The sequence below is a fragment of the Haliaeetus leucocephalus genome, unplaced genomic scaffold, assembly GCF_000737465.1.
Source record: "Haliaeetus leucocephalus isolate CR32 unplaced genomic scaffold, Haliaeetus_leucocephalus-4.0 Scaffold339, whole genome shotgun sequence".
Lineage (NCBI taxonomy): Eukaryota > Metazoa > Chordata > Aves > Accipitriformes > Accipitridae > Haliaeetus > Haliaeetus leucocephalus.
In genome coordinates this window covers 11936962-11964414 of record NW_010972775.1, presented here as the reverse complement: position 1 = coordinate 11964414, position 27453 = coordinate 11936962, and the positions used below count along the sequence as shown (strand labels likewise).

At 39.4% G+C, this 27453-nt stretch overlaps 1 protein-coding gene across 1 annotated transcript in view; it reads left to right on the top strand.

Annotated features, from left to right (window-relative positions):
- The first annotated feature begins 5063 nt into the window (after window positions 1-5063).
- Window positions 5064-27453, top strand: part of FBN1 (fibrillin 1) — a 144005-nt gene continuing 121615 nt past the window's right edge. The window contains exons 1-4 of the mRNA XM_010571868.1: window positions 5064-5139; window positions 6063-6161; window positions 13105-13200; window positions 14795-14890. Of these exons, the coding sequence (XP_010570170.1) occupies window positions 6110-6161; window positions 13105-13200; window positions 14795-14890 (244 nt within the window). The 5' untranslated portion in view covers window positions 5064-5139; window positions 6063-6109. The remainder of the gene's footprint in view (window positions 5140-6062; window positions 6162-13104; window positions 13201-14794; window positions 14891-27453) is intronic.

The following is a 27453-nucleotide window of genomic DNA, read 5'->3' as shown; positions in this document are numbered from 1 at the left end:
GCTGTCATATGCAGAGTGGTATGTGTCAGGTGGCTTGGGAAGGCTGCCCATCCCGTGCTGTAGCCGTTAGCTGCTGCGTCCCACTGGGAACTGGACCTTCCCTTCCCGGTTCTGCTTTGCTTGCTGCTCCTAGGAGGAGGGGTTAGGCACCAGCGCAGCAAAAGGAGGTGCTTTTGATATTGACCTCTAATTTGTGCACCAAGTACGTGGCTTCTGTCGTTTAGGTGGGGAGGGACCTTGGAAGGCCATGTGGTCCAACTCCTGCTCAGAACAGGGCAAACTTAAATCGGGTTGCTCATGGCTGTGTTCACTAAGGTTTGGAGTATCTCTAGGGAGGGAAATTCTTGATTTGGTGAGAAAGCTGAGTAAAGCTCCAGTGGAGTCAGCAGAGCTGGGCCGCTCTGTGCTTTTAGCATTTCCTCTGAGATCCTGAGAAGTTTAGGAAGGTACATAAAGCTGTTTTACAGCAAAAGGTATAGATCTGATTATGTCTCTGGAAAATTACTAGTAAAAGCTATTCCTCTTCACGTTCTGGAGCCTTAGCTACTATTTCTTAGTACATTGGTTGTATTCAGACTTGGCTACTATTTCTTAGTATGCTGGTTTTATTCAGACTTAGACAACCACACTTTTAAGACCAGCCTACCATTTTTTCAGGTTTGTCATGCTTTTTAACTCCTAGTGCAAGCATGGAAGCACCACTCCGATTCTATGATCAGCAAATAATTCTGGGTACAGTTTTAGCAGGTACCGGTGTTACCCATGTAAGAAGAAAAATAGGCAAAGGCTTCTCTAAAAATAACCGTTGGCTGATGGTATTGCTTTAAATTGTATCTCTTCTGCCAGAAAATTGTGTCCCTACGTTATATTAAACATATGTTAGCCACTGCAGCCAAATAGTTAATAGAAGTCCTTCATTAAACATTTTCTTGCAAGGAAGAATCCCTGTGTGTTTTCCTAGGGAGAGGAAAAGTGAGTTCAGGGAGCAATTAGAAACCCTTCCCAGTATCCCTGCATCTCAGCTGTAACTGGGGATCAGCTGTCTTACTCTCTCAGCTGCTCTCTGCCCACTCTGTCTGGTCTCTCTGTCTAATTTATTTGAGACCCATGCTTTGGGTTTGATTCAGCCTGGGTTACGCCAGTGCTGGCCGGTGCATGGCAGTGCTGCTGACAAAATTTCCGCCTGAAGCCTTGCTCACAGCAATGCCAGAAACTCTTCCTCCCGTGGGAGCTGCAGATGGGCAATGCTTTCTTCGGTAGAGGGCTGTAATTTCCTCGAGGGGTCACAGGCAGGGCAGAGCAGGGATGTACAGAATTAGCACACCCCCCCGGGCAGGCTGCAGCACTGGGCTCTGACTGTGTCTCTGCCGGGGCCCTGGAGAGGACAGCCACAATGCTGGAGGTGCCCCCGCCGTTCTTGGGCTGGGTAGTGTTCCCAGCTACCGGCTTCACACGGGGCTTTTGAACACCTCCCTCGCTTCTCTGGCTGTCGCGTACCCTCGCTGCCTGGTTGTATCTGATAAGACGGCACTGCCAAGCTTAGCATGATTTGCTTCCCATCGCTTTACATTTGTGTCCCCGCTCCATAAATCCACCCCCAACTGCTGGGTAATTGCGTGAAATTCTGGAGAGCCGGGCAGTCGTTCATCCTTGCTGAGACAGGGCATTGCGAGCAGGAGTAGCAAGGGAGGGTGGGACCCTGTTGGTCCTTTTTGTGAGACAATGTCAGTGTTGCCCCATGGAGAAAGGAGACCGTTTATTTCAGAATGCGTGACGAGCGGAGACTGCGTTGCAGCCACAGCCCGGGGGTAGCACAGCGCTGACCTGGGGCAGAACCACGTGTGTCCATCTGAAGGAGCTGATGCTGCAGTCCTGCCTGGGCTCCATCCCCATGTGGGTGGGAAGGACAAAGCTTTACTTCGGAATCGGGGTGGAGGTTCCCTGCGGTTGTTCCTGAAGAAGAGTATCTTCTAGTTTGGTGCACGCAGCTGCTGTCAGCCAGACCTATCTCTCTGAAGTGTTACTTATCAGAATTTCCAGACGAACTTTTTTCTCTCTGCTGTTCCAAGGCTTTTCTAGTCGATGACTTATGTCTTTTGATAATTATTCAACTCATTTTGCTACTGAATTTGTACTTGCATATCATTAATCAAAGACATAATTTTTTGTTTATTTTGGACATCTTTGATGAAACTCTGGGCATCAGTCATACTGTCTCTCAGCACTGTACCATTACAGAAATCCTTTTATACTTTACAAGTTCATAAGTGACTCTAAAATAAAGTGAAAGACTTGTATTTTTTAAATTGCAATGGGAACAGCTTTGTTCCTGAGATGTTCTCTCCCTCCTCTGGGCTTTGGAGTGAAAGGAAGGTGCTGTGGGCACCGCAGGTAGCTTGGGATGTATAGATGCATTTTTGCTTATTTTACTATTATAAATCAGGTTTTATAACTGAACTCTGTTTGTAGTGCAGTTCAGGAAAACAGTTTTATAAGAATATAAAATGCTTCTTTAGTATTCATAGCCTATAACATCAGCAGGAAAATATGCTCTATTAAACACAACAGTGGGTAACTGTTTAAAGTAAGTACCACGATAGAGCCTTTACAATTTGATTGATGGTTTCCATGATTTACATGAGGTAAATTGTTATTCCCTTGAATACTTTATTTATTTATTTATTTATTTATGGGGATTTATCACTGTAGTGTCTGATCACCTCATAAATATCAATGAATTTAATGTTCAAAATTAATTCTTTTTAAGGACATTTTGCAAATAGGCACATGTAAAGAACACTCGCTCCCACTCAAAGAAGTAGCATTCAGACTTTAATATAGGTTTCTTTTATAAGCTAGACAGCAGTTTTCTGACGAAAAAGTGTTCCACTGGAAAATGCACTTGTCAGGCTCAAACTGTTCCATGGAAGTACAGTTTGATGACTTTTTTTTTTTTAAAGCTAAGCACGTTGCATCTGAGTTGGAGCTTCTTGGGTGTACGGCGTAGCCTACTCTGTGGACAGCTTCAAAGCTCTCGGGGTCTCTGACTTCATGGTTGCTGGCACATCTAGGTTTTCCAGAGCTCCATTTTGGAAACAGATTTCAAAAATCGGGTTTCCCCGTGGCACAGAAATCTGCTCCTGACTCTTAACTTGGACCAGATGGTCCCCAAAGCCATGTACTTGCTGAGACTGAAATTTGACAGAGTACCTAAACATCATTTTATGGTCAGCTGTTTATAGATTCTTACCAACCCGGATCGGAAGTGGGTGGTTTATGCCGGTAGGTTGTAACAGGTAGCAACAAACCCATTCTGTCTGTCTTAATAAGTTCCATTATTTCTTCTGACTGGAGAAGGTGAAAAGCAATCTCACTTGTCTGCTTGCCAGTCTTACTTGGCAGATGATCGTGGAGCAACATTTGGCATAGATGAACAGGGAACTCTAGGAAAGTTACATGGTTATAGCCCTGCAGGGAAGTAGCTGACATTACTAAAACTGAATACATTGGAATTATATGAATAAGACTTTGAGTTTGTAACACCAGTTGCAGGAAGGGAAAAAGGCCCTGCAACAAGTCCAATTGTGTTGCTCACATTCACCTCGGTTACCACTTTGTAATTATCCAGAACCAGTGGAAGGTAATGGTAGTATCTGCTTTGACTTAAGTAATTTCTGGCCAAGCACTTAATGAAAAGACTAGGTGTCACCAAAGCTGGTGTAATCAGAATACTGGAAATTCCATTAACAATGCAGATCCCTAAATAAATAGAGTATAAAAGTCTTGTTAGTTAGAAAATGTGCATAAATAGATGTTTGTATATATCGAGATTGTTTGTCTTAAGTTGCCTCACCATATGAGGTAACTGTTGTTTACTTAGACATTGCAATATTAGGGATGAAGAACTTTCTGAAAGACCAAGGACAAAATAATAATAAAAAACCCTTCCTAAAACAATAAACACTTTAAATCTGTCTCTGATCTGTAGACAGTATTTTAATAAAGCAGTTTCTAGGAAGTACTAGTTTATAGCTAGCTTTAGTTTCATTAATTTATTGAGTAATTGCTCACAATATTAATAGAAGCTGTAAAATTTTCCTCTGATAAGATTATTAAACATACAACAAAAGAAGGCACATTTTCCAATTTTTGAAGCTATTCTTACTGGTTTTACTTGCATGGATAGATGCATTAAATAAATAGGACAGGGTAGATAAAAAAAAAAGATTTATTATTTGTGAGCGGTATAGAACCATTTCAACTTTTCTATTGTTACCAATGAAATCACAATAGGAATAGTGTCATGTCCTGTCATCTTTCATTGTAAATTCTAGTGATATAATTATTTGAAAGGGTAAACACGGATGAGAAGAATGGGTTGGAAAGAAAAATTCCTGTGGATCCATCATTTAAGAAGGGCAGTAGGCCCTTCATATTCATTTCACAGGACCCTATCTCTTTACATGCACTCACATCCCACCCTTGACTTTTTTGATAGTAAGTAATTTTTTGCTAATGAAGCATTTACATATTTTGGCTCATTTATTTGGCTAATGTCATGGTTGGCATGTTTCACTCATGAATACATAGTTTTGCTCATGGACAAAATACAGAAGAGTAATGTTGATTTAGATTAAAGAAGAGAAAGCAACATGAAGCTTAAAAATTATCAAAGAGCACTAGATTTCCTCTGTGTTCACTAATGATGTTGGGTGTGATCCCTCATTTTGTATTTAAATGGGAGTTTTGCTCAGAAGCCCTGTATGCTTCTTTTCCAGATATGGAGTGATATGAGACAAGGTTTGGCCATTCTCTTCCCGTTGTTCAGATGTTACTGAATTGATTTTGTGTTTATAATGCAATTTTCAATTTGTGAAAGTGTATGTTACCTAAAAACCCCCACAACTGAAGGCATAGAGTTCTGCTAAAAACATACAACACTTCTAGATTTAATTATTGAAATGTATATTGCAGTGATTTACTTTTTCCGTTTTTATGCCTCTACTTTTAAAACATATTTCTGAGTAAAAATAAGAATTCGTCCTTTTTTTTCCAGACCAAATGTGTGTGGATCACGTTACAATGCTTACTGTTGCCCTGGATGGAAAACTTTACCTGGTGGAAACCAATGCATAGTCCGTAAGTTAATCCAGTTATGTGTTATGACTGAGGTTTATCTCTGTCCCTCTACGTCAGGGTATTTTTAATTGCATACCAGAACTGAAATGGTTTCTATATGGTTTCAATAGCAGCTGTACATCATTTCTTTACCATTTTAAATATATTAAGCTAATATACAAAGTTTTGTGGGCTACACTGCAGTGATGTGATACCAGTATTTAACAAAGGATTAATCTCATCCACATGTTCTGTTTAAGTCTGTGGTAAAGGGATCCAAGGGGTGTGTGGACTCTCAGGAGCGAGTAGCTGTGGAATATGTTAATCTATTTAAGTAAATGGAAGGAGGCAACAGCATTGGGCCAGCAAGTACATTTTCTCTGCTTGTTTGGACCATATCCCTGAAATACATATGTAGGGATATAAATACGTACGTACATACATCATAGTGCTGTATGCATACTTGTGTGTAATGGTACAATGTACCAGAAATAATTGTTAAAGGCACTTTGCCTAAGGCTGATAAGACCCTCTCCAGAGATACTGAGGCAACGTGCTGTCAGATGGGAATTATTACGCTTGTGTGTGTCTGGTGCAGAAATAAAGGGAGCATTGTAATGCTCCCTCAGTGCCATCCTTCCTCCAAGAGTAGTCTGGTAAAATGGACCACAGTTTCACTTTTCCAAGGAAATCTCCCTATATCTAGTGTGGCCTGCGGCATGTTCCCAGACCTTTTCATAACAGATTGTGAAGGTCTAAGTTTTAGCTGTCCGCTACAGAGATGCAGATGAACAAGAGGAGCTGTTTTAGAATCTGTTGTATGCAATTTAACGAGTTTGTAGGTATTTATGTTATGGTACTGAATGCATATTTTCTATCAGGTGTTTTTTGTGTGTCTGGGGTTTTTGAAACATATTTTAAAGGCATTTATGTTTTCTTTATAGCAATCTGCAGACATTCCTGTGGGGATGGATTTTGCTCTAGACCAAACATGTGCACATGCCCAAATGGTCAGATAGCCCCCTCCTGTGGTTCAAAATCAAGTAAGTATTTCTTCTGTGTCTTTGATATTGCTCTTTTGAGTCTGTGAAGCTACTAAGGTATGTAAGATAGTTCAGTGGTCAATATTTAAGACAAATAACCTCTGAGTCACCAGGCAGACTTTTACCACAGGAAAGAAAGTGTAGCCTTCTATGACAAAAGTGAAGAATGACTCAGAGACTAGCTATTGGGGATACTTTTTTTTGCCAAATCAAAACCAAATTAGTTTTATGAGAAGCTATATTCATTTGCCAGTTTGTAACACTAATTCCACTCTTCCTTGCTTTCTGGAAAATGCCTTATCTCTATTCAATGCTGGACTTGCACTCATATACAGCACAAAAGTTGCAATGATAGAGAGATGACTTTTGACAATGGCTGAATTTGACTTGCTTTGTAATTCTACTCTCGTTTTGGGGGTTACTAAGCCAGACACTATGCTGTATTTTACATACGTAGGCCTACAAGTATTATAGCATTTCTTTGTCAGGCTCAGTACGTATCTTCTGAATCTAATATTGCTGACTTTATTCAAGTGATACTTCTGTAGGTGCTAGAGGCACAGAACTGGTCAAGGTTTTTAAGTGGAACAGCTTTTCATCAGGAGAAAACAGATGCTTTGGAAATGAAACTTCTCAGAGAGATGACTTTTCTTAGAAATGTTTGGATTTCAGGTTTTCAGGGAAGGTTCCTGAGATCCAGAAAAAAACAAGTAAAATTAAATTCATTCAATGAACCAGGTAGCTCAATGGCTCATCATGGGTAGAGTATCTGATATGAAGTAGGATTTTGCTTGGGATAGTATCTCAGTTCATATCTGAGATGCCAGCTGTTAAGTCCACTGTATTCTCATTTGAGTATGGTGCTTGTCTCTTAGAATGTAGATGATTTTGATTTTTATGTAAAATGTGAAGTTTCTGGGAAGAATTTTGGAGGAAACTGCTTCCCACAAATGCCCATAACTGGACAACATGTTAAGTGAAGTCAGTGGGGGATGCACTCAACTGAGGTCTGTAATATTATGCAAAATGGTCATCCTTTTAGTTCTGAATATCTTTTCAGACTCAATGTGTGGTCTGCTTTGCCCCTGTATTTTCTACCTTGCCTTTTTTTTTGCTTTCCTAGTTGATAAGAGTTTTCCCACATAACTGACCACTTCAGCTTGTGGCTTTAGCATCCTTTTCATGCAATAACAGTGGAAAAACAATAACAACTGTGGAATGTAATGGAATGGCATGTACTAAAATGGTAAATATTGTTCTTTGTAGTTCAACCCCTTTCTCAGGCTCCTGTGATGTCTGTTGGGGAGAAGCCAGCATGAGGAGGGTATGGAGCTCCCAGAGAGTACTGGAAGGAGGAAGGTGTGCAAAATTCTGCACAAATGTGTGTGTTGTTGCGTTCCTGCCTCGGTTTGCAGCTACTATTTTACCAGGTGCATACGCCCTAATCCTGTAAGCCAGTAAAGGAAAGTATGACCTTCTCCCAGGTCCCCTTCGGGGTACAGAAGGAGAGAGATATCCCTACATCTGTCCCATGTTTTGGCACCTTTGTAAAAGGCAGGAACGAGTGGGCTTTAGTATTACCTCCTTTTTTTTCTTAGGCCACACTGAAGTATTTTATGAGTCAAGACTTAAAAGAAAAATAGAATATGAGTAAAGTTACGGTTCTTCTTGTGGTTCTTTTTCTGAAATATTCTACCATTGATCTCCATAGTTTTAGCCTTCATTGGAGTTGCACAGATAAGTGGGTGCAGAAGGACTTTACTACAGTTTTTAGTCAAGCAGCTTCTAAAGCCTATATGATGTAGCTATTTTGGTTGTTGACAATTACTTCTCCTAGGTATGAATATTCTACTAATCATATTCTTTAATCAGTGCTGACATTATTTTCCTTACATTGCCACTCTCAAATGTTGCTTTTCTGTATACAATATAAGTATCAACACTTTACAAGTAGACCTAGCACTTGGCTTAAAAAAGATATTGTTTATATCTTGTTTAATCAGTGCAATAATTTAAGCTACGTTTTGTGTGTGCAGTCATATCACCTTTATTTATTAAAACAAACCAATTCTGAAAGCAAAAGTGTCTTGAATTGTTGTAGAGAGAAAAGACTGCACTGCCTCTGTGCACTCTTGTGTAATAATGTTTATGATCCAGCACCTCATTAGGGCTTACAGAACATACACTTTCTGTAAGTCATTTGCTCTGTTGGCACTGTAGACAAAATCCATGAATACGTATTTACACAATAGACCACAATGACTTAGATCTGCTATTAGGAAACAAAGTAAACATACACATTAAAAACACAGTTTGACATCAAAGGGTTTCTGTCAACTCCCATTGGTAACAGTTAATATTTTGTCAGAATATGCATTCATGAAATCTTATTTTAATTATACATTTTAACAAATGAGAAAAAACTCTTCTTAAAATAATAAAAAAAAAATACATGATACAAGTTTGTCACATTCAAAATACAAATAAAAAATATGAGTGAAAATGCCATGATTTCTCAGGATTAAATGTATGGTTTCTGATATATGAGATGTGTCTCAGTTATCTTTTGGATATTTTAAGCTATGTGTGTCTTTAGTACTTAAAGAATCAGTAGTGGGCACAGATTTTATAGCATGTACAACCATAGGCAGAAACCGAATTCACGGTGGCTCTTGTAGACTGGTTGTCTGCCAGAATGAAATAATTAATGCAAACTGGAAAGCATGTGGATTGGAAAGCAAAGCAAAGCCTTCAAGTTTGATTCTTATGCAGGTCAGTTGTTGGGACTTTTCTGGTTACGAGTCAGCTTTAGGAATCCGATTCATGGTTGAAAAGAGCAACCAGTGGTTTTCTCAGCAGGGATTTTTGTGACATCAGTGAACTTGCTGGCCGAGTAGTGGTTATTTCTGTGTAATTACTGAATTTTTGGGTATGCTTACAGTAGGCTTGGAGGTAAGATTGCCACGTGTGGAGGCATCCCCCCTGCTGGCTCTGATGTGTGGGTGGCTCTGACGTTGCAGGTGCACGTGTGGGGAGATGTCCTACACCCTGTGCTGTGCCAGCTCTGTGGTGGCTGCTCTGCTGCTACCTCCCAAGCCACCTGGGCCGTGGCTGCTTTGGCTTTGTCTGTTCATGCTGCAGCCGTGCCCCTGTTTGTGCTGCAGACGTATCCTACCATCCCGCCATGTTGTTGGAGTTGCTGCTCTGCCCTTGTGGGAGCTGGGGGGGTGAATGAGGAGGAGGAGGGTCTCTCCTTCAGCATCAGGCACCCCCTGCTGCCCCCAGGGTTACGGGTCAGGTGTGTCTCTGAGCTCAGCCACTGTTTTTGCTTCCAGCCTGTTTTAGTCAGAATGGCTTGGGCTGGCCTAAACTGGGAAGGCATTTACTGATGGGGCTGTCTCTGAAGGAAGGGAGCCATGGCAGAGGCAGTGAGACCTGTGGTGGGTGCTGGGGGTGGCAGCCGGCGGGGACAAGTGTCTGCGCCCCCCCGGCAGGCTGGTTACGCTGCCTGAGTGCAAAATGGGGCCTGCTCCGCTCCCCCTGCTAGCAGCCTCAGAGGCACCAGCCGGGGACTGAGGTCTTCCTCAGGGACCGTGTGCTGCCGGGGGGGAGGCCGGAGCCTGGGCCCTTGGCTTCGCGCCCCAGGATCCCACTCCTTGGGGTGGTGTGGGAGATGTCCATTCAACGGCAGTAAAACCTGGACCTCAGCCCCTTCCCTTATATTCTGCTGCTGTCAGAGGTGGTAAAAGGTCTTGAATTTTAAATGTTTCCAGAGCTTTCAAGGCTGCTGTGGGTTTTCTAAGCACCCCATGCAGGGCTGCAGGCCCGTGTCCCGTCCTGGCGCTAGCTGCCATCCCTCTCCTGAGTCAGTCACTTGACAGAGAAAGCACGCGGAGCATCTGGGATGCGATGAGACCGTCATTCCTTGTTTACAGCTCCTGGCAGACAAAGCCCTGCGTCATGCACGGCCGGGGTTGGGAGTGTTTCTTTGGCAGTGGCACAGAGAGACGAGAGGCGGCTTCTCCTCCGGGTGCCCGCCGGCCAGCCCTGCAGAGTGCCCTCGGCCTGGAGGTGCTGGACGAGTGGCTCCGCTGGTTTTCCCACCTGAGGATCGCAGACCCTCACACCTCACGTTTTTTAGTGTGGGATCGCAGAGTAGATGGCCTGTGTGTTACCGTTCTTCTGCTTGGTGAGCTCCTGAACGTTTCGTGAGCGGTTGTGGTGTGATGAAGTCTTTACTCAGTTTTGCTGAGAATTTATTAAAAAAGTCAGGAACTGTTATGCTTAAGCGTGCAGCTTGTTGTTTCACTTTGATAAACAATGCAAATGTTGTCCACACGCAAAGTGTGTGTGGATGTGTTTGGTCTCGCTGGCTCTTTTGCAGGTTTATAAAGCTATGTTCCTGTGGTTATTCCTGTTTTGACTTCAGAACTTTCCAGTGCAGACTGTTTACAAATTGGACACGAAGGAGAACAATAATTGATTAAAAGCAATAATTTATTAATGTTGTTAACGTTGCCTGTGGATGTCCAGTTAAGGCAAAGCTATATGCATGGATTTACTAGCCTTATGGTAATTCATGTGCTTTTTCCTTGAGTCTCTGTCAGTGTGATACCTTGGAACAGGTTATTGAATTTACTGGAATATCTCTGATGACATTAATGGAGTTGTTGATATAGCTGAGAAAAGAGACTATGGACCTGCATTAATATGCTACTTTTCAAAAATGCAGTCTTAAAATCATCATCTGAGCTCCAGACAGCCTTCGCATGTCTATAAACTTTTCAAAGGGTAATATTTCAGAATGGTCTGTATGAGTTTGGAAATACTATTTTCAACGTTCCCTCAAAAGAAGGCAGAAAATAAATAGTTAGTTTACTGATTTTCTTGCATGGTAATAAGGGAGAAAGCTCATTGATTCGAATGGCTCATTTTAATAAAGATGTCTGGGTGTCCCAGCAGTCTCCCATAATGATTTTAGTTTAAAAAGGAGGAAGACATATTTTACCTTGGAAAAGTTCCTTTAAGAAGCAGTAAGGCAAATTATGGAAGCTCTGTGTGTGTGTGTGTGTTATGTGTAAAACCACTCCTTATCCCAAAATGGGGAAATATACTTTACTTTTACTTGAATAAATAATATGAAAATCATCATATAAGCTACTGTTAACCTTTTTATCTCAAATGTAGTTCAAACTATTTAAATGGCTTTGGTCTTCATGTGGGAATGGAAATTAGCTCTTGGCATAGCTTGCTCTAATTGAAATCAGTTTGTGGTTTTCAAGTTCCTTCCCTGCTTGACAGATGATATCATTTCCTATGCTTTTTGTAATCCCCTCTGTTTTTCTAAGATTGTATAAAGCTAAGTTGAACTACACGTTTTAAAGTAACTATACACCTTTTTCTGACCTACTTAGGACATTGTCCAAAAATCTTCACCAGATATTCACTCTATATTCACAGACAATTTTACTTTTTGTTGAGGAATGTTAGTACATTTTTGTTGCCTGAAGTACTGAAGTACATCGGAAGTAGAACAAAGATGTATCATAGCTATTAGACATATAAGAAATGTAACATACAGTTTTTACTTTTATAATTGAAGAATTAAGAGTACCAGTGTTTTAAATGCTAGACTGTTTTAAATCCTTTCTCCAATTGCATGTTTAACTTCTGTTCTGTGGATTCCTATTGCTATAGAAGGCAATACAGTTAAAATGATTATTTCTACTTGAAAATAAAAATAAAATTCCATTGACATACTTCTGAACTGTAAAAAGCCAAATGATGCTTAAGGGCTTTGTGCAACAGGAAAAATTCAGTGGTTGGCATGGCACCTGTTAGCAACAGGCTCTGGCAGGACATGCAATTTCTGTTTTTTCAGTCCTGAGCATTTCAGACAGCATGGTGTAGGTATCCAGTGCTCCATCACAATCTACTGAAATGCTGATCTGATCGTAATCCTATCTGAGGAGGAGCCTTTCATGTGGTTCCTGTTAAGAGGGAAACCATTTCCCGGCTGCTTACTGGAGTGCTGGCCCCGGTTCACAGCTGTGTAGGACAGCGGGACCTGTAAGGAGGACTTCACTTTGTCGGGAGGCCTGCCTGCTTCTCTGTGCCTGATGAAGAGCCTGACATACTTTAAGTTGTTCCTAACGTCTACTTAAAAAGTATATTTGTCCTTATTATTAGAAAAAATGCAGCACAGACTTCTATGCTTTACTGGCATGGGAATTAAGCTGCATGTTAAGTCATTATAAATGATGGGGCTGTGGCTGAGGAGAGCGTGCCGCTGCTCCCCCGCCTCTGCTCCTTGCAGGGGAAGGTTGTTGGCTCTGTGGGAATGCTGTCTGTGAGCTCCGCAGCCCCTAAGCACCGCAGCTAGCAGCGCCTTTATCTGGAGATGGCGTGACCCCACAGATGGCATACAGAAAGAAATTGCTCTGTTATTTTTCCTTCTCATGCAAGAAGTCCTACCTGGGCAGATCAGCTTCTGATATTGCGTGTGTTGGCAGAACCAGGCTGTCTTCAGGAGCTTCCCTTAAATGCTGCTCTTTAATACTTCCCTCCCACATTGTGCAGATGATAAGACTCTCTTCTTGGTGGTATTTGCCAGAAGTTTAGTACTTTTCCCTTATTAATGGCCTTTTCTCATCGTTGCAAACTGGGAGACAAATTCTGTGCATTTATGCTCATATGAAATGCCTTTGACTTTGGTAAATAAGGCTGGTATCAAATTCTTGCACCATGTCCTGTATTCCTTAGGATCCATAAATCAATATTGTTTTCTGTACTGCCATTTTAAGTATCTGTCCTAAAATATGCATCCTTGGTTTCTGATTCACAGACTCAATCCCTAAAAAAAAACCAAACCCCACCCTTAGCAGACAGTTAAGTGTTTCTGACTGGTTTGATTTAACTGAGGAAAATCTTTTTTCCTTTGAAGTACAACACTGTAACATCCGGTGCATGAATGGAGGTAGCTGCAGTGATGACCATTGCCTCTGTCAGAAGGGTTATACAGGAACACACTGTGGACAGCGTAAGTACACTTTTATTAATGTAGATACTGTGTATAGTTAAGTAATTCTGGGGTGTGTGGATTGGGCACCCTTTAGCACTAAATTTCAACTGATGTTGAGCTTGTTTTTGATCAGGTACAGTGGAATTTTACAGGAAAACACATGACTTTGTAATGAATGCCGAGTGAATTCTTTCTGATCAGGACTATTAAAATAAACATCATGTGAATTCATAATAATTGGATATAACTTGATCCTGTAGTTCTCACACTACCATAATTCCCATTGACCTCCAGGGCTTTCCACTCACTAGAGCAATAGGCCATACATTTAGATTTTACATGGGATTCAGTTTTCATCTTATAGACAAAATTAAGCTTTTTAATACAAAGCCTTGTTTTAATTTCAGGGGTTTGCTTCGGACTTAGCTAGTATGCTTGAGGAATTTTGCTCATTTTGATGTTGTCTTGTTAGAGTTGATGGACATATTTTTGATTACCTCAATCAATCCCGAGCCAACAGCCATCCTGGATCCGCTGCTTGAAATCTTTCCCAAACTGACTCTGGTGGTCTCTTGCTCTTCTTGGCTGGAATGCTGTGAAGAAACTCAAATAAAGATGTAGACACTGATTTTAACCAAGGCTGTCATGTTGCTATCTGGTCAACTATTGGTCTGACAGGGAAAATGTGTTTAGCTCATTTAATGAAAGCCTTTTGTGCTCTGTCAAAATCAATGGCACACTTTACATGAACTTCAGTGGGACCAGGAATTTACCCTAATAATCTGGAAGAGGATCACATGGTGAAAGGATTAAGAATTGTATTTCTGCCTTCTCTGTGAAATATCAAGTGGTAGAAGAGGATAAATGGAAACTTTCTTTCTACTGAAGTGAATGTAAAACTGGACGAAGAATAATATTACTCAATGAGCATCAAATTGTATTTGAAAGCCCCTTTTTCATGTGAATGTTATATTTTCTGATTATTTTTGAGAGCAACTGCTTTTGGAGTTTGTTATGAGGAAAATTAGGTTCTGAATCTAATGACAGCATCATACAGGGGAAGAATATCTTGGATTAACTGAGTCAAAATAGATAGCGATTACATTTTGCTATCCTAGTTGATAGCATGAATTATTTAACATCAGCAAACAGCTTTTTAATACTGGATTGTTTTTCTGTTATGGTAGAGGAATAAATACATTTTTAAATTTGCTTCCGAATAGGGAAAAATTTAGAGGATTTAGAGATGAAATTTTCTTCTGCACCTTCTATCTGCAATCTCTACTATTTCGGTGTTTCTTTGTTGAAAGTTTGAAAGAGGTGTTATTTTGAAGTTATGGCATTGTCTAGCCATCCCAAAGAGAAAGGCTCTGAGAGGTCAGAAAAGCTGTGCTTGTTACTGTGTTTGTATTGTGCTCCCTTGAAAAGACGAATTCATGATGCTAGTGAGGCCAGGAAATAAGAAAAGATTGTAAGTAGATTCTGGAAAAAAAGTACCCTGTCCTGTTTTGTTTACCATTTTTACCAGTTTACCTGAGCTAGTCAAGTACATATCTCATGTCTTTCTGGAAATAGCTCAATAAAGATTACTTTTGCCTTCCCTCTGATACAGCTGTCTGTGAAAATGGATGTCTAAATGGAGGGAGATGCGTGGCTCCGAACCGATGTGCTTGCACATATGGCTTTACTGGACCCCAGTGTGAAAGAGGTATGTGCCCTGAAACAGTGAAAAAAAATTGATGTTCCAACTTGCTTAATAGTAACTTTAAAATACTTAAATAGTAATATGAAATAAAATATTTAAATATTAATATTTTGTTGCTGTCTATGAATGAGGTAAAATAGAATTAACATTCTTGTAGAATGCAACGTAAGGAAGCTTTACTGAAAGGAAAACTCCAGTCTAAGAAAATTGTGGAGATATTAGTTATGGAATAACACAAATTAAAATGGTAACAACTTTCCTAAATGGCGTTTTTAATGAGAAAGAAAACTTTAGCATTGATTTAAAAACAAACATTCAATCTTATCTTCTTTTGTGATTTTTATATATCACAAGCATTGATTGGTATGATTTTAATGGTTAGTTCTGCAGTTCATGGTATGTTTACCAAGTGTCATTTTTTTTCACGGGGCAAAAATCCACATTTATTTACTCTAGTGGTAGGGTTGTTGAGCCTTTACCTATTCTAACCTATAGTTGAATTGATTTGATTTGGTTTTGTTAGTCTCAATACTGAAAATAAATTTTAAGCAGCATTTTTACCAATATGTGAGCTTCATAAGGATAGAGGCCAGGGTGAAACGCACATGCAACTGATTAAGGCCTTTCTTTTATTTACTTTTTTGCTGTGAAAACACTCCAATGTTAGAGGTGGCAAATAAAAAATATTGTTAAGTGTTTTTACTCAAACTTTTTCTAAGTCATCAGAAAAGCTCTTTGTATCTCTGATACGTTTGCTTACCAATGATAAGCAGCATCTTCCGTCTGTCTTTGGCATGTTTTGTTTTGGCAGAGTTTATTAATTCTTCTTTCCATTTTGTACAGATTTATTGTTATCAATTTTAGCTTTTTATTTGTGTATCCATAGTGATAATCACAGCTGCTTCCAGATGAAAACACAGCTATACCAACTGTCTTACCTAGTATATGGATTTTTTTCAGGGATATTAAACCAATTTAATGGTTCATTTGAGGGAGATATAGTGAACAATGTTTAGGTATAATCCTTTTGTTGAATTTTGTAATATTAAAAATAAAACATTTTCATTTGTTAGAACTATCAATTGATCTGTTTAGTTGGAAATCCATCCATACTACTCATATACAATAGGTTGTGTTACATATCTAAGAACCTGTGACAGAATAGACATTAATGACCTGATTTTGGGCTTGCATGTGGGGGATGTGCTTAGCACATGAAATTTCTGTCCGTGAGTGTGTCAGATGATCACTGCTGTCAGTGCTGCACCTGGAGTAATGGTTGGATTTTTTATATGGGCAGCATAGGTGGGTGATACAGAACAACAAATCTTAGGGGACCAAAGCTTTTCGTTCTGTGCTAGAGCAGACGGTAGGATGAAGCAGGTATTTCCTGCACTCCCTACAGCAGACAAAATTGCTGTGTTGGCACTGTGTGAAGTCTTGCCAGTTGTACACTCAGATGTTGTAAAAGTAGTTCAAACTGATGGTGAAGTTTTTCTGAAGATTGAAAGGTAGCTCTCTTCTGAATCTTGGGATTTCACTGCTGTAGAGGAGCAAGAGGAATGGAAAATTAGGTTAAAAATCCTAAGTTTGAAGAGAATTAAGGCTTTATAGGTAAAGAATGTACTGAATATTACTGCAAAGGCTTTGAATTTCAAGCTATGACTGCTTATTCTCCATGGGTGAAGGTTTTGAGCCTTCAGTCCGGTGAGGAGTTGTAAAGTGCAAGTTCAGAAGAAAATTGTTTAATGCTGCTTTTATGTTGCCTGATCTGGGACCAGTTTGACTCCACCTCATTAGGGTGAGTTTCAAGGCTGAAGTCTGCTAATAGCTTCAGTCCTGTCCCTCAGGGCTCCTGCCTTGTGTGGGGTGGAGTGAGAAACTGGTGACACAGAGCCATTTGAGCCAAATCATGCTGTCATGAAATCCCGTGCATGTTACTGAGCACAATTGAGGTGGAAATCTGTAACTTATATGCCTTGTCCATAGGCAGTTTTTACTTAGAACATGTGTTTGATTCTATAGTTATCAATAAAAGAGAAGATAGACATTAATGAGCTGTAGTATTTCTGGCTAATGCTCACTGCAGTACTGAGGCCAAATGATAGTCATATCTTCCTAGAAAACCTCTGAAATTTGGCTTCTTTCACAGAGATTTCCTGCAGCCTCTCTACCTAGCTGAGCTAATATGTTCCCCTCCTCTAAAAAGGGTGTGGTGGTTTTTAGTCCCAGAATCACATTATGCCATCAGAAAAACTTTTTCTGAAGATAACTTTTCAAGTATAAGCTAATGTTGGTCTTAGTCAGAATAACTTGCATTGTTCAGCACATGCACCTGTGTGGTCATTAGGGAGTTGTCTGGCTGCATACGATTTTACACATCTGTCAACTAAGTAAGAGGTCCATATTTTGAATCTAGCTTTGGAAAGTTATGTGGATTTGTGACACTCCCTGGTGGGCTTCTGATGTATACATGGATGGATGTTATCCAGTAAATTGACAAGATTCATGCCTTGTAGAGTAAAACTGTGTCTTTATTAGAAAGAAAAAAAAAAAAGCGGGGGGGGGGAAAAAAAAAAAAAACAAAAGCATCTCTATGCATGGGGGGAGGGGGGAACAGAAATTACCCAAGAGAAATAGTTTCTTAAACTATCACATTTCTGGGGGAAGCAGGAGAAGCAGATTGTTTTGAAAACACCATTTCTGGATATGAATGTAATGTGAAGTGATACGGTTTTATGGCATGCACATTCTCCATCTGTTTGCCTGTGGTTTGACTTCTAGGTTATGCCATGCCACAAGCTAGCAATGATGCAAGTAATTTACTGCTGCATATCATGCAGTGCTTTTCTCTACAAGCATCAACTAATAGTAACAGTCACAGAGTGTTTGTGGCACGTATGTCACAGACCAAAGAATATTCCAGCCTTTGCTGCATATGTCATAGCTTAGAATTGTCTTGAATAAAACAGTGTTGGGGCAACGAAATTCATGGGGGTTATTCCAATAATCTGATATGGAAAACAATTAAAATGTTGCAGGTAGTTGGAGCAAGGTTAGAGCCAGTTTCTTAGATCCAGAGGCAAGTTGTGTAGTTCTATGTCTACTGTTTTAATTAGTTTTTCCATACATTTGGTCCATATTTGTAATACAAATTAGCCTGATTGGTATTACCTCACTAAATGCTGACCATATGATTGTTAATGAAGATCTACAAGACTTCCGTGTAGGTCAATAGCTTCAAATACATGGACAATGAAAGGGCTTTATCTGGTGAAAGATCTGTTGCTTTCACAGTGTAGCAAACTCCATCAAATTTGTGGCATGAGTATTTTTATGTATATATTCAGTCATTCTTTGAGAGGGTAAGAGCTAGCGTTCGACAGTTTTGGCACACAAATTGCTTTTTGTGTGACTTCGAAGTGTTAATGATGGTATAAAAAACTATAAACATGAGCAAAAGGAACTTTTAGATTCATTGTTATCAATGGAGTTCCTCTTCATGTTCTGGGAGTTTGTACCATGTCACTGGTGAGATACCTTCTGTCAGAGCTGGATTGATAACTGTAGCATGGTCAAAAGTGGCACACATGTATCATTAGCTCCTTAGCTGTTGCATATGGTGTTCGGCACCTTTCCAGAGCAGGGGAAGCCTCCTGGGCGTACTGTCAAGTATATGCAGGTGTACCATAAGCACAACAGAACTGGTTTTTCTGTGGGATAATGTTCATCAAAAAGGTGAACTTGACATAAGCTGAACAGTAGAAGTGTAGTGGAGTTGGAAAAGCTTCTTACAGCAATTTAAGACACATTGAAAAAACATAGTCCAGAAAGGAAAATATTTCATGGATATTGGCTAAGTTATAATTTGAACTTCAAGGATTCCTTCTGGAAGGTGCTGAGTTTTGTGGCTGCAATCCAGTGATGGGCTTTGGCATGCATTTAAATTCAAACCTGAGATGTCAATATGCCTAAAATTACGCAAGTGCTTAAGGGCCTTGCTGGATTTTGGCCCAAGCTTTCACAGTCAGTTAAGATCTGAGAGGTGCACTCAGCTTTTAGCATATCGTTTAGTCATACTGTTAATGAAAAGAAATCACAGGTGACAGAAAATGAAGATGCAAGCAAAGCAAAATTTCTTTTACTGGTTAAAAACAGGATGCCATCTTTGTGCCATTTTACTTATAATGATGAATAACTTGAATGAGTTACAGATTCTGGAGTTCCTTTTAGGTTCGCTGAAGAGATTGAGAGCAGGGTCTTAGCTTATGTTACCCGGAGGATGATTCAGAACATTGACAGCAATTTTTATTGTCTGTAAAATAGCCTAGGGGATTTAGCTGGCTATTTGAGGTGCCCACATTTGGGTCATGTGAAAACATCCCTATGTCATGTACTTTATGAAAGTACAGAGGAAAAAGTGATGTTAAAAGCTCAGAGAGATCAGACATCCCTATCAGATTTGGTAGAACTGTGTCCTCCAAACTTGTGCATAACAGCTTTCTTGACTCTTTGAATCTGTTTCTCTTTGGACATTTGGATGATTATACTTTAAGAGGGCGAATTCTGTATAATATAAAATTGCACATTGTTGTTATCTTTGTATTGCAAAAATTGCAATGAAATGTGCTTTTCTTTTTCTGTCTGGATCCATTTAGAGGAACACAGTAGAAGCTTAGAATGTGTTACAGCCCTGTTTGTTTATTTGAATGCTTGTGACAACATGAGGGGCTCAATCCTGCTGCATTTTGGAGTTTTGCCACTCGTTTTGCATAGGAGCAGAATTGGGCCTGATGTAGTTCAAATATTAAAAACGTACCACGTGTGTTTTGTTTTTTTCTGGACTCAGAGTATGAGCAAATGATTGCTTTTTCGTCAAACAGAGTCGTTTCTGTACTGCTCCCTTCATGGCAGGAATTTTTGCATAATTTTTAATTATATTTGGCCATTATTAAAAGTTCCCAGAATTAATGCCATATGTAAAAATATCTTGCCCAGAGCCTCTCCATGAAAGTGCAGCCGCTGAAAGTGGTCGAGACTAGTGTAGTGCTGTGTATATTTTTTTCTTTCTAAATATTACAACGGGTAGAATGTTTTCACAAAGAGGACACTGCACCCCTTAGTGTGCCCCGTCTCTGGTATTTAGTCTAAGTGGAAAGTAAATAACAAAGTGTAGATAGCAGTAAAAGTATGTTCCCAAAGCCTTATGTTGCATTTAAAGTAGTATTGCAGCATATGGTAGCTGGCAAACATTTGAATAAACTTGATTTCTGTAGCTGTCTTCCAAGAAACACATCTGTTGACATAGACATGTAGTTTCTGCAGCCCTGTAACATGAATGCATGTACAGTATTATAGCAGCAAACTAAAGGATGGCTAAGCTGGAAGGCTTGGAATAAGGATTCTTGCACACCATTTTCCCCCTGAAAAATTATGAAAAATGGCTTCAGGCTGAAGGTAAATATATTCAGTCACAGAGTGACATTTTACTGTCTTTAAAATATTTTAATACATGTTGCCACCCTTGATGTCTTTCAGTTTTAAAACAAAAATTCAATATCAGTGTCTTGGATTATCTTTTCTGTAAAAGAGGTTGAGATAAGTGGATGAGGACTTTTTTAATTTTTAAAATTGAAGCTGCAGCTTAATGGTGAAGTCAGCCTCTGCAGAATAACTATGTGTGTTTTAAGATGGTTTATAATACTTAGCAATATAATTGATAGATGTCTGGACCAGAACTCGGTACAAAGATCAGTCTGTTATTTAATGCCAAAAAAGCATTTTTAGGATCTTCTGTATGTGAAAGCTTTTATCCATTGTTCTGCTCCTTGCAGATGCACCCTATAACTGGTCCTATGTTGCTTGCTTTATGCTTTGTGCATCTCAAAATATCACACAGCAAGTTTTAAATGTTTCTTCAGATATGTGCTTAAAGCTTAATCAAGATCCATAAATGATTCAGTACATATGGGCTTAGGTCTCTTGTGAGATGTGAGGGCTCCAACTTTTGTACATGAAGCTGAACATTTACATTTTGTTCCAAATTGAGTTTTGATTTCAGTCAAACAAATCTAAATCCAAAGTTTTCATTCAACTATTTGGCAGCCCTTTCCATATTTCCATGCGTTCTTGATTGGCTGCTAAGGGCACTGACCTTTAGATGTGCAGTAAGGTATTATTTGGACTTTTTTTTGTTTTAATTTGATTTTTGTTGTAGCAGTGGAGATGCATACAAATTTAATCACAAATTGAGGAGCCCATATTTTGGGGTATAAATAATAATACAAACGTTTGAATGAAATAGCTGCGTTGTTCTAATCTGTAAGAATTGGTTCTTGCATGTAGGACATTGAAGGGACTCGCATGAGAATCGCTGAGATTGTTCTCCTGGTACTGCAGACAGCTTTGTTGTTGAACCTGATGCTTACCTCCAGGTGTGCTGGCAGCCTGTGGCACATGTTTGCTATGCAAGAAATTCAGTTCTGCTTTCATGGCAGGCAGGGGCTGAACCTTGCGCTGCTTTTCTTGTGCATGGTACTTGTGACCTGCCTTGTAGTGTCTTAAGTAATGAAGGGTGGAGGTCTGCTCTTTCATCAAGAGGTTTTGTTGAAGTTATATACACAAAGAGATGTCTATGTTTGTTTGGTTATGGGATGTTACATTAATACAGATATGACTTTTATATACACAGTTCAGGCAGTTGAAAGATATAACTTCCCTGAATGGCCTGCACTCCCAGATCTGTGCTATGTGGAGCTCCAGGGAGAACTGGGAAGAATCTGTCTGATGTGTTGTATCGTGAGAGTCAGATTTTTTTGTGTGCAGAAAGATTGAGTTAACTTTTATTGATTTTGGTTGTCATTGCAGCATGGTGTTGCATTTGACATCTTCAGAATAAGTGTCTTCAAGCCATTCTTGCTCTCTTAGTTCCAATGTAACGTGCCTATTTTTCTAATCTCAGCCATCTCCTGATTCCTGGGTCACTACAAAAATTGTAGAACATAAAATACCTGAGCACAACTAATTTTGCATGGAGCTTTCCATAGAAAAGGTGCTTTTGAAATGGTGACTCCTGGAGTTGAACATGATACAGGGAATGAGTAAAAGCAGCTGAGAACTTATCTAACAGTGCCCACTTAGCCATTTATGGAGAAAATTGTTCCTTCTTTTCTGGGCTGCAGTATATTTTGATATAAGAAAGTACAACTACCTGAAATCCTTTCATTTGTTACAGTGAAAACAAATGTTTTCCTTGTGAATCACCCTGAAATTTTATATGAATATTTTCCATTTGTGCCTTTTTTCTTCTTGAGCTGAAAATTTTTGTTACAGTTGCAACAGAAAAAATCAAAAATCAGTATGTATGATGCCTCAGTCAAGTCTGTGTTACGGACTTCATTTTTCTTTGTTTGTTGGTTTTTTAAAGTGGTCTAAAACTTTCATGATGGTCAGCTCTAACAAAGAAAAGAGAACCTCTTTTAAAACATCATAGGTCATACCTAATGCAAGGATAAACTGACAAGGACATTTCCAAGTAAAACAATTCTTTTATGTAGGTCAGCTGCAAAATGCTAATGAAAATGCATCTTAAGCAGAGGTGCTCAGAATAGGCAGTGCAACTGTTTTGTCACATGTAAGTTTTCTTGCAACATATTTGTAAGAGTTGATGAAATCTCTGTAAAAATTAAAACAGTTCTAAAGTAAACTGTTACATTTAGAAAGATCTCTTCTGTCCTATCTCAGCATAAAAATTGCAAAATATTGTAGGAAACAACTACCTAAGAGCAGCTGTAATGACAGTCACGTTCACACTTCCAATTGCCCCTAGAGAAGTTCACGAGTAATGACTGAGTGGTTTCAGATTTTTTTTTCTTTCGGTGACAGCTTGTACGGTTTGGCACTCTAGAGAAATGCTGTAGGAAAAGAAGAGAGGCCTAAATAAGGTCTGAAAAGAAAGGAGCCCTAAGAGAAATATCACTCTCCAAATTCTGCTCTGCTGTAAAACAGAGCCTAGCTTTGCAGTCCTTATCCAGAAGAATGTCCTTTTGGAAAAAGGCGGAATTTCCTTATGTAAAGAAACCAAGATTCAATATTCTCTTTGTAGGTAGATGTGCAAAGGCTAGGTATAAATAATTAAAAAACACCATGAAAGTTATTAGAAGTGCATATGTGTGTGTACACTCGTATATACACATATGGGTTTATATTTTAAGAAAAGAAATGTGAAACCTTGTAAGCACCTGATTTTTGATTGTGATGTTACACATTTACTATGTGTCTATTGCAGGTATTACCCAGGCTAAATTAGCACAGGTAGGTTAACGTAACTGCAGTCTGCTGTGCCATAGTCTTTATTTTCATGGTGGTGTAATTCAGATTACAGGTCCCATTCTGAAGGGGTGGCCTCTGCACTGTTTTCCTTGATCCTGAATGTTTAACTTAGTGTGTGACTACTTTTAAAAAGCATTTAACTCACGTAAGCCTGGCTTACCAAATGATCTTGCTCATGTTTTATAGTGGCCCTGTCCTCATCATTTATGTTTTTTGCAAAGTTTACCCAGTGATTGCCAGGAGTTTCAGTACTGTCCCCATTTCCTCCTTACTCCTTGGGATGAACAGTCTGCTGTGACCCTCTAATGCTTTTTCTTCCAACACAGAGGTGCTGACAGTCATAGAGAAACAGGAGCTTAGCAGAAACCTGAATGCTTGCAGTTTTTGCCTCCCCTCCGTGGGGAAGTGGTGGCTGGTGGCAGATGCTTTCATCCTGCACCGCTATGCACAGCATAGGACAAAGCCCCTGCTCCACTGTGCTGAAGCAGAAGGGTCCTTGCTGGCCTTGCAGCAGTCTAATAAATTCAGTGGTATTTTATTAGACTTACCATTTTCTTTCTTGTTTCTGTACACAGCAATCTCTTAGTGCTCTTTGGTCTCAAGATTAAGCCATCAGTTGTTGCCCTAAGTCCTTTTACATTGGTCCCGCTGCTTACAGTGGCTCCATTGAATCTATTGATAGATGAGTTCTGAGCAAGGCTGGGGAAATCAGTTTATCTTCAGCAAAAACAGGCAGCATACTAAAATGCACATCTACTGTTTAGTGGAGTAACTTCTACCTATCAGAGAATGTACTTACATTTTTTTGAAAATAGGGCCATAAGAATTACAGAGGAGAGAGGATAATTTCTAACAGTATTTCAGTTTACAGAATTGCTTGGGGTGGAAGGGACCTCTTGAGATCATCTAGTCCAACTCCCCTGCTCAGGCAAGGTCAGCTAAGAGCAGGTTGCCCAGGACTGTGTCCAGCCAGGCTCTAGAAAATATGTTAAAATATATGTTAGTCTGTGATTTGTAACACCTCCAACTGTATCATTCAGACCTGCTAGCCATTTAAGGAAGATCCAGTGCTAACATTGTCAAAGCATTCATAATCCTGGATGTTTTCTGTTTTTTCTTGTTTGTGTGTTCTACTATCCAGAGGGTGTTTGTCCTGTGGCAGTGATTGATTGAGTGCTGTGAAATGAAAGCACATGTTATGCTGATAATTTCTAGTGTACTTGCATAATAAAATTCTAAAAATGGAACAGTTAGTTTAAAAATATAAAATAAGATGACAAAATTACAGTGGTTCATGGGGTGTGGGATAGGGAATGGTTTTAACTCCTACTAACGCTAGTAGCTACAGACGTGCTGTCAGGAGCATTTTCCTATTTGCACTTGACACTGGCTGTACTTACCTGCTTGTCACTTAAAACAAAGATGGGGGAGACCCATTAGGTACTTGGCTGATAATTTCACCTGATTTAGGAGGAAACTGGGTCCCTCAGTGATGGGGAGATTTTAGGAGCTTAAAAGCTCCTATGTCTGCTTAAGTTTCACAGAACTACAGGAAGAAATGAAGCAGTAAACATACAGCGGAAAAAGCATGCTGTGTACTTTCTTCAAAGTGCAATTAAGATGGATCTTAATGTGAGACACCTTGAACTGCTTCTTCAAGGGCCACTGGACTAGTCTCTGTGCTGGAATAGTATGTCCAAACGTCTTAGTTCATTTGAGCAGTACAGTGACAGAATACTACTTGAGCTTGAAATGTTTATAAGAGGTAATAGTAAAACCAGTGAGAAATGAAATATAATTGTCCTGCTGGGATATGATGAAAGTCTTTATGAGAATCTCTGTGTCCCAGTGGGACAGTATGGGTCATAACTTGGAGAGATTCATTAAATGGTAGTATGACAGCTTTACAGTTGTATTAATACAGGCTTAAAAAAACCCGACAGGGTCAAAAATTACTTCCAGGCTGCGGTCTTTAAAGGCAAAAAGATCTACCATTGAAATGGGCAGTTAAAAAAAGAGGTAAGTGATACATAGCTGTGAAAGGAGAGTCAGTGTTAGATTACTTGGGCTCCAATAAGCTTTAAGATAAGATATAATTTAATGATGCAGATGATACTATGTCTGGAATTGAATTGCACCACACAGTGTGAATTATTCCAGTTACTTGATTCTTGAAGTGAAGAGCAAAGGAGTAATAAGTGGACAATTTGTGAGCTTTTTTGAGGGATTGAAATAAGGAGAGGGTAATGTTTTAATACACTGGAACTGGGTAGATTTACAGGGGCTCACAAAGAAAAAAGCAAGAGAAGCAGGTGAGGGGGGAAGGTAGTCAAGAAGAAGATGGCAGAGGGGATCTAGCCAAATAGTTTTCACACATCTCAGAAAAAGAGCATTGAAGGCAGGTTGAGAAGGTTGGACTGCTGCTTGGACAGGGGAAACCCAGCGGAGATGTACATTCCATTCATCTGAACGGCTCTTCTAGTAAAAACATTGCTAGACACAAGCACAGTCCAGGAATGGCAAATGATGAATGACTTAGCAAGCTATCTTGCTGGGTATTTAATCTGTGTGGTTATCTAAATAATTTGAAATGCTTCTCTTGGCCTGAGCCAGGCTGGGCAAAATGAAGTGCCATGCATTAAACCTTGTGCTATTTTAGCTCTCAGGTCCCAGCAGGAACCCAAGAAGATACGGCTCCATGAAAGGTGATACTATATTAAGCTAACAGTACAAGTTGTATCAAACTCAGTTCCAAATTCAATACAAAAAGTCGTGTTTTTAGAAGGCATTTTAAATCTAGCACTAGCACTTTAGTCACTTGCTGATGTCAGTACAAAAAAAAATGCTTTGTACAGCTGCTGACTGCAAGGAAGATGAGAGGTTAAATTGGGTTAGCGGAAATGAAAGACGTGCAGTAGAAGCAGTAGAAGTGTTGGTATCAGAATGTTTATGGAATTTGTCATTAAATAACACAAGTGTTCAAATTTGAGGGCCAATTTAAAGCTTTCCTTTTTATATTTTTTCCCCATTTATGTGAAATTGAAATTATTTACAAAGGTGTACAAGGAAACATCATTAATTTATTTAAAAAAAAAAAAAGATGATGGCAAATCCATTGTAGTCTCTTACTGTTCAAGCCTTCTTGAGCTAGGGCCTGAGCCACCAATGTGCATTAGAATAATTCTGCTATTCTTACTACAGCTGATTACAATGCTCTGTTATAAAGGGTGGAGGTACTTGGTTGTTCTCCAAAGAAAGTGAGTAATAATTGACCTAATGTACAGAGCACATGAATAACATATTCTTTTGGTAAGAAATTTATGTTTTACAGGGTGTGCTAGAGTTCACATCCCTTTTTCACATCTTCCAAAAGATTTTAAAATACTCAGCTGCTCTATTAAATTCCTAATTCAACAAATACTCAAATACAAAGTATGCATTAGATAAAGCTCTTGAGTTGAATCCAAACATTGAAAAATCTTTTAATCTGCCTGGAAAACAGCTGTTTAGAATTTTGAATAGAAATAACAACTTCCTTCAGCCTATGTTGTTGATGTCCACTTCAGTCTCAAGCTGGGAGGAATTTCTCTGTTACTCTGATGCAAAGTCTTGCTGCTGTTACAATGATTCGACTATCCCCAAAGCATACCAGGAGTGGTATCCTGGTCCTGTTTGAAATAAATGGTAGCACTTCCTTTGAATTCAATATAATGGAGGAGATACTTACTAAGAAGACTTGAGATAGTTTTGACACTTCAGTTGTAGTTGTCTGGAGTGCAGCTAGAGGAACTCTTATTGACATCTCCTACTACTGAGAGACTGTTCTTCATGTTTGTCTGCCGAAGGAATTCTTGATAGGAGAATTATGGGTTTTAGTATCTGAAATAATTTAGACAGATGGGATTTGTGCATATACACATGCAACTTCTACTCCTTTTTCATAAATACTTGGGTAATCTTATACAATGTTATGCAGTGACTCTGCATTAAATACCACAAATGAAATTTCTAGGCAACTGCCCATTGCATCCAAGGAAATATCAAAATAGTTCAAGATGGCTAACATGACAATGAACATCAAAAGCAGTAATGATTTGCCACTTATTGTAAACAATTGCCAAAACCCTGCAGGGAATGGTTTACATTTATTCTACAACTCTTCATTTTGCTATGTCCGGAGGGTAGATTATACAAGCGTTTCACACACACACACACACGCATGTCAGTTGTATATT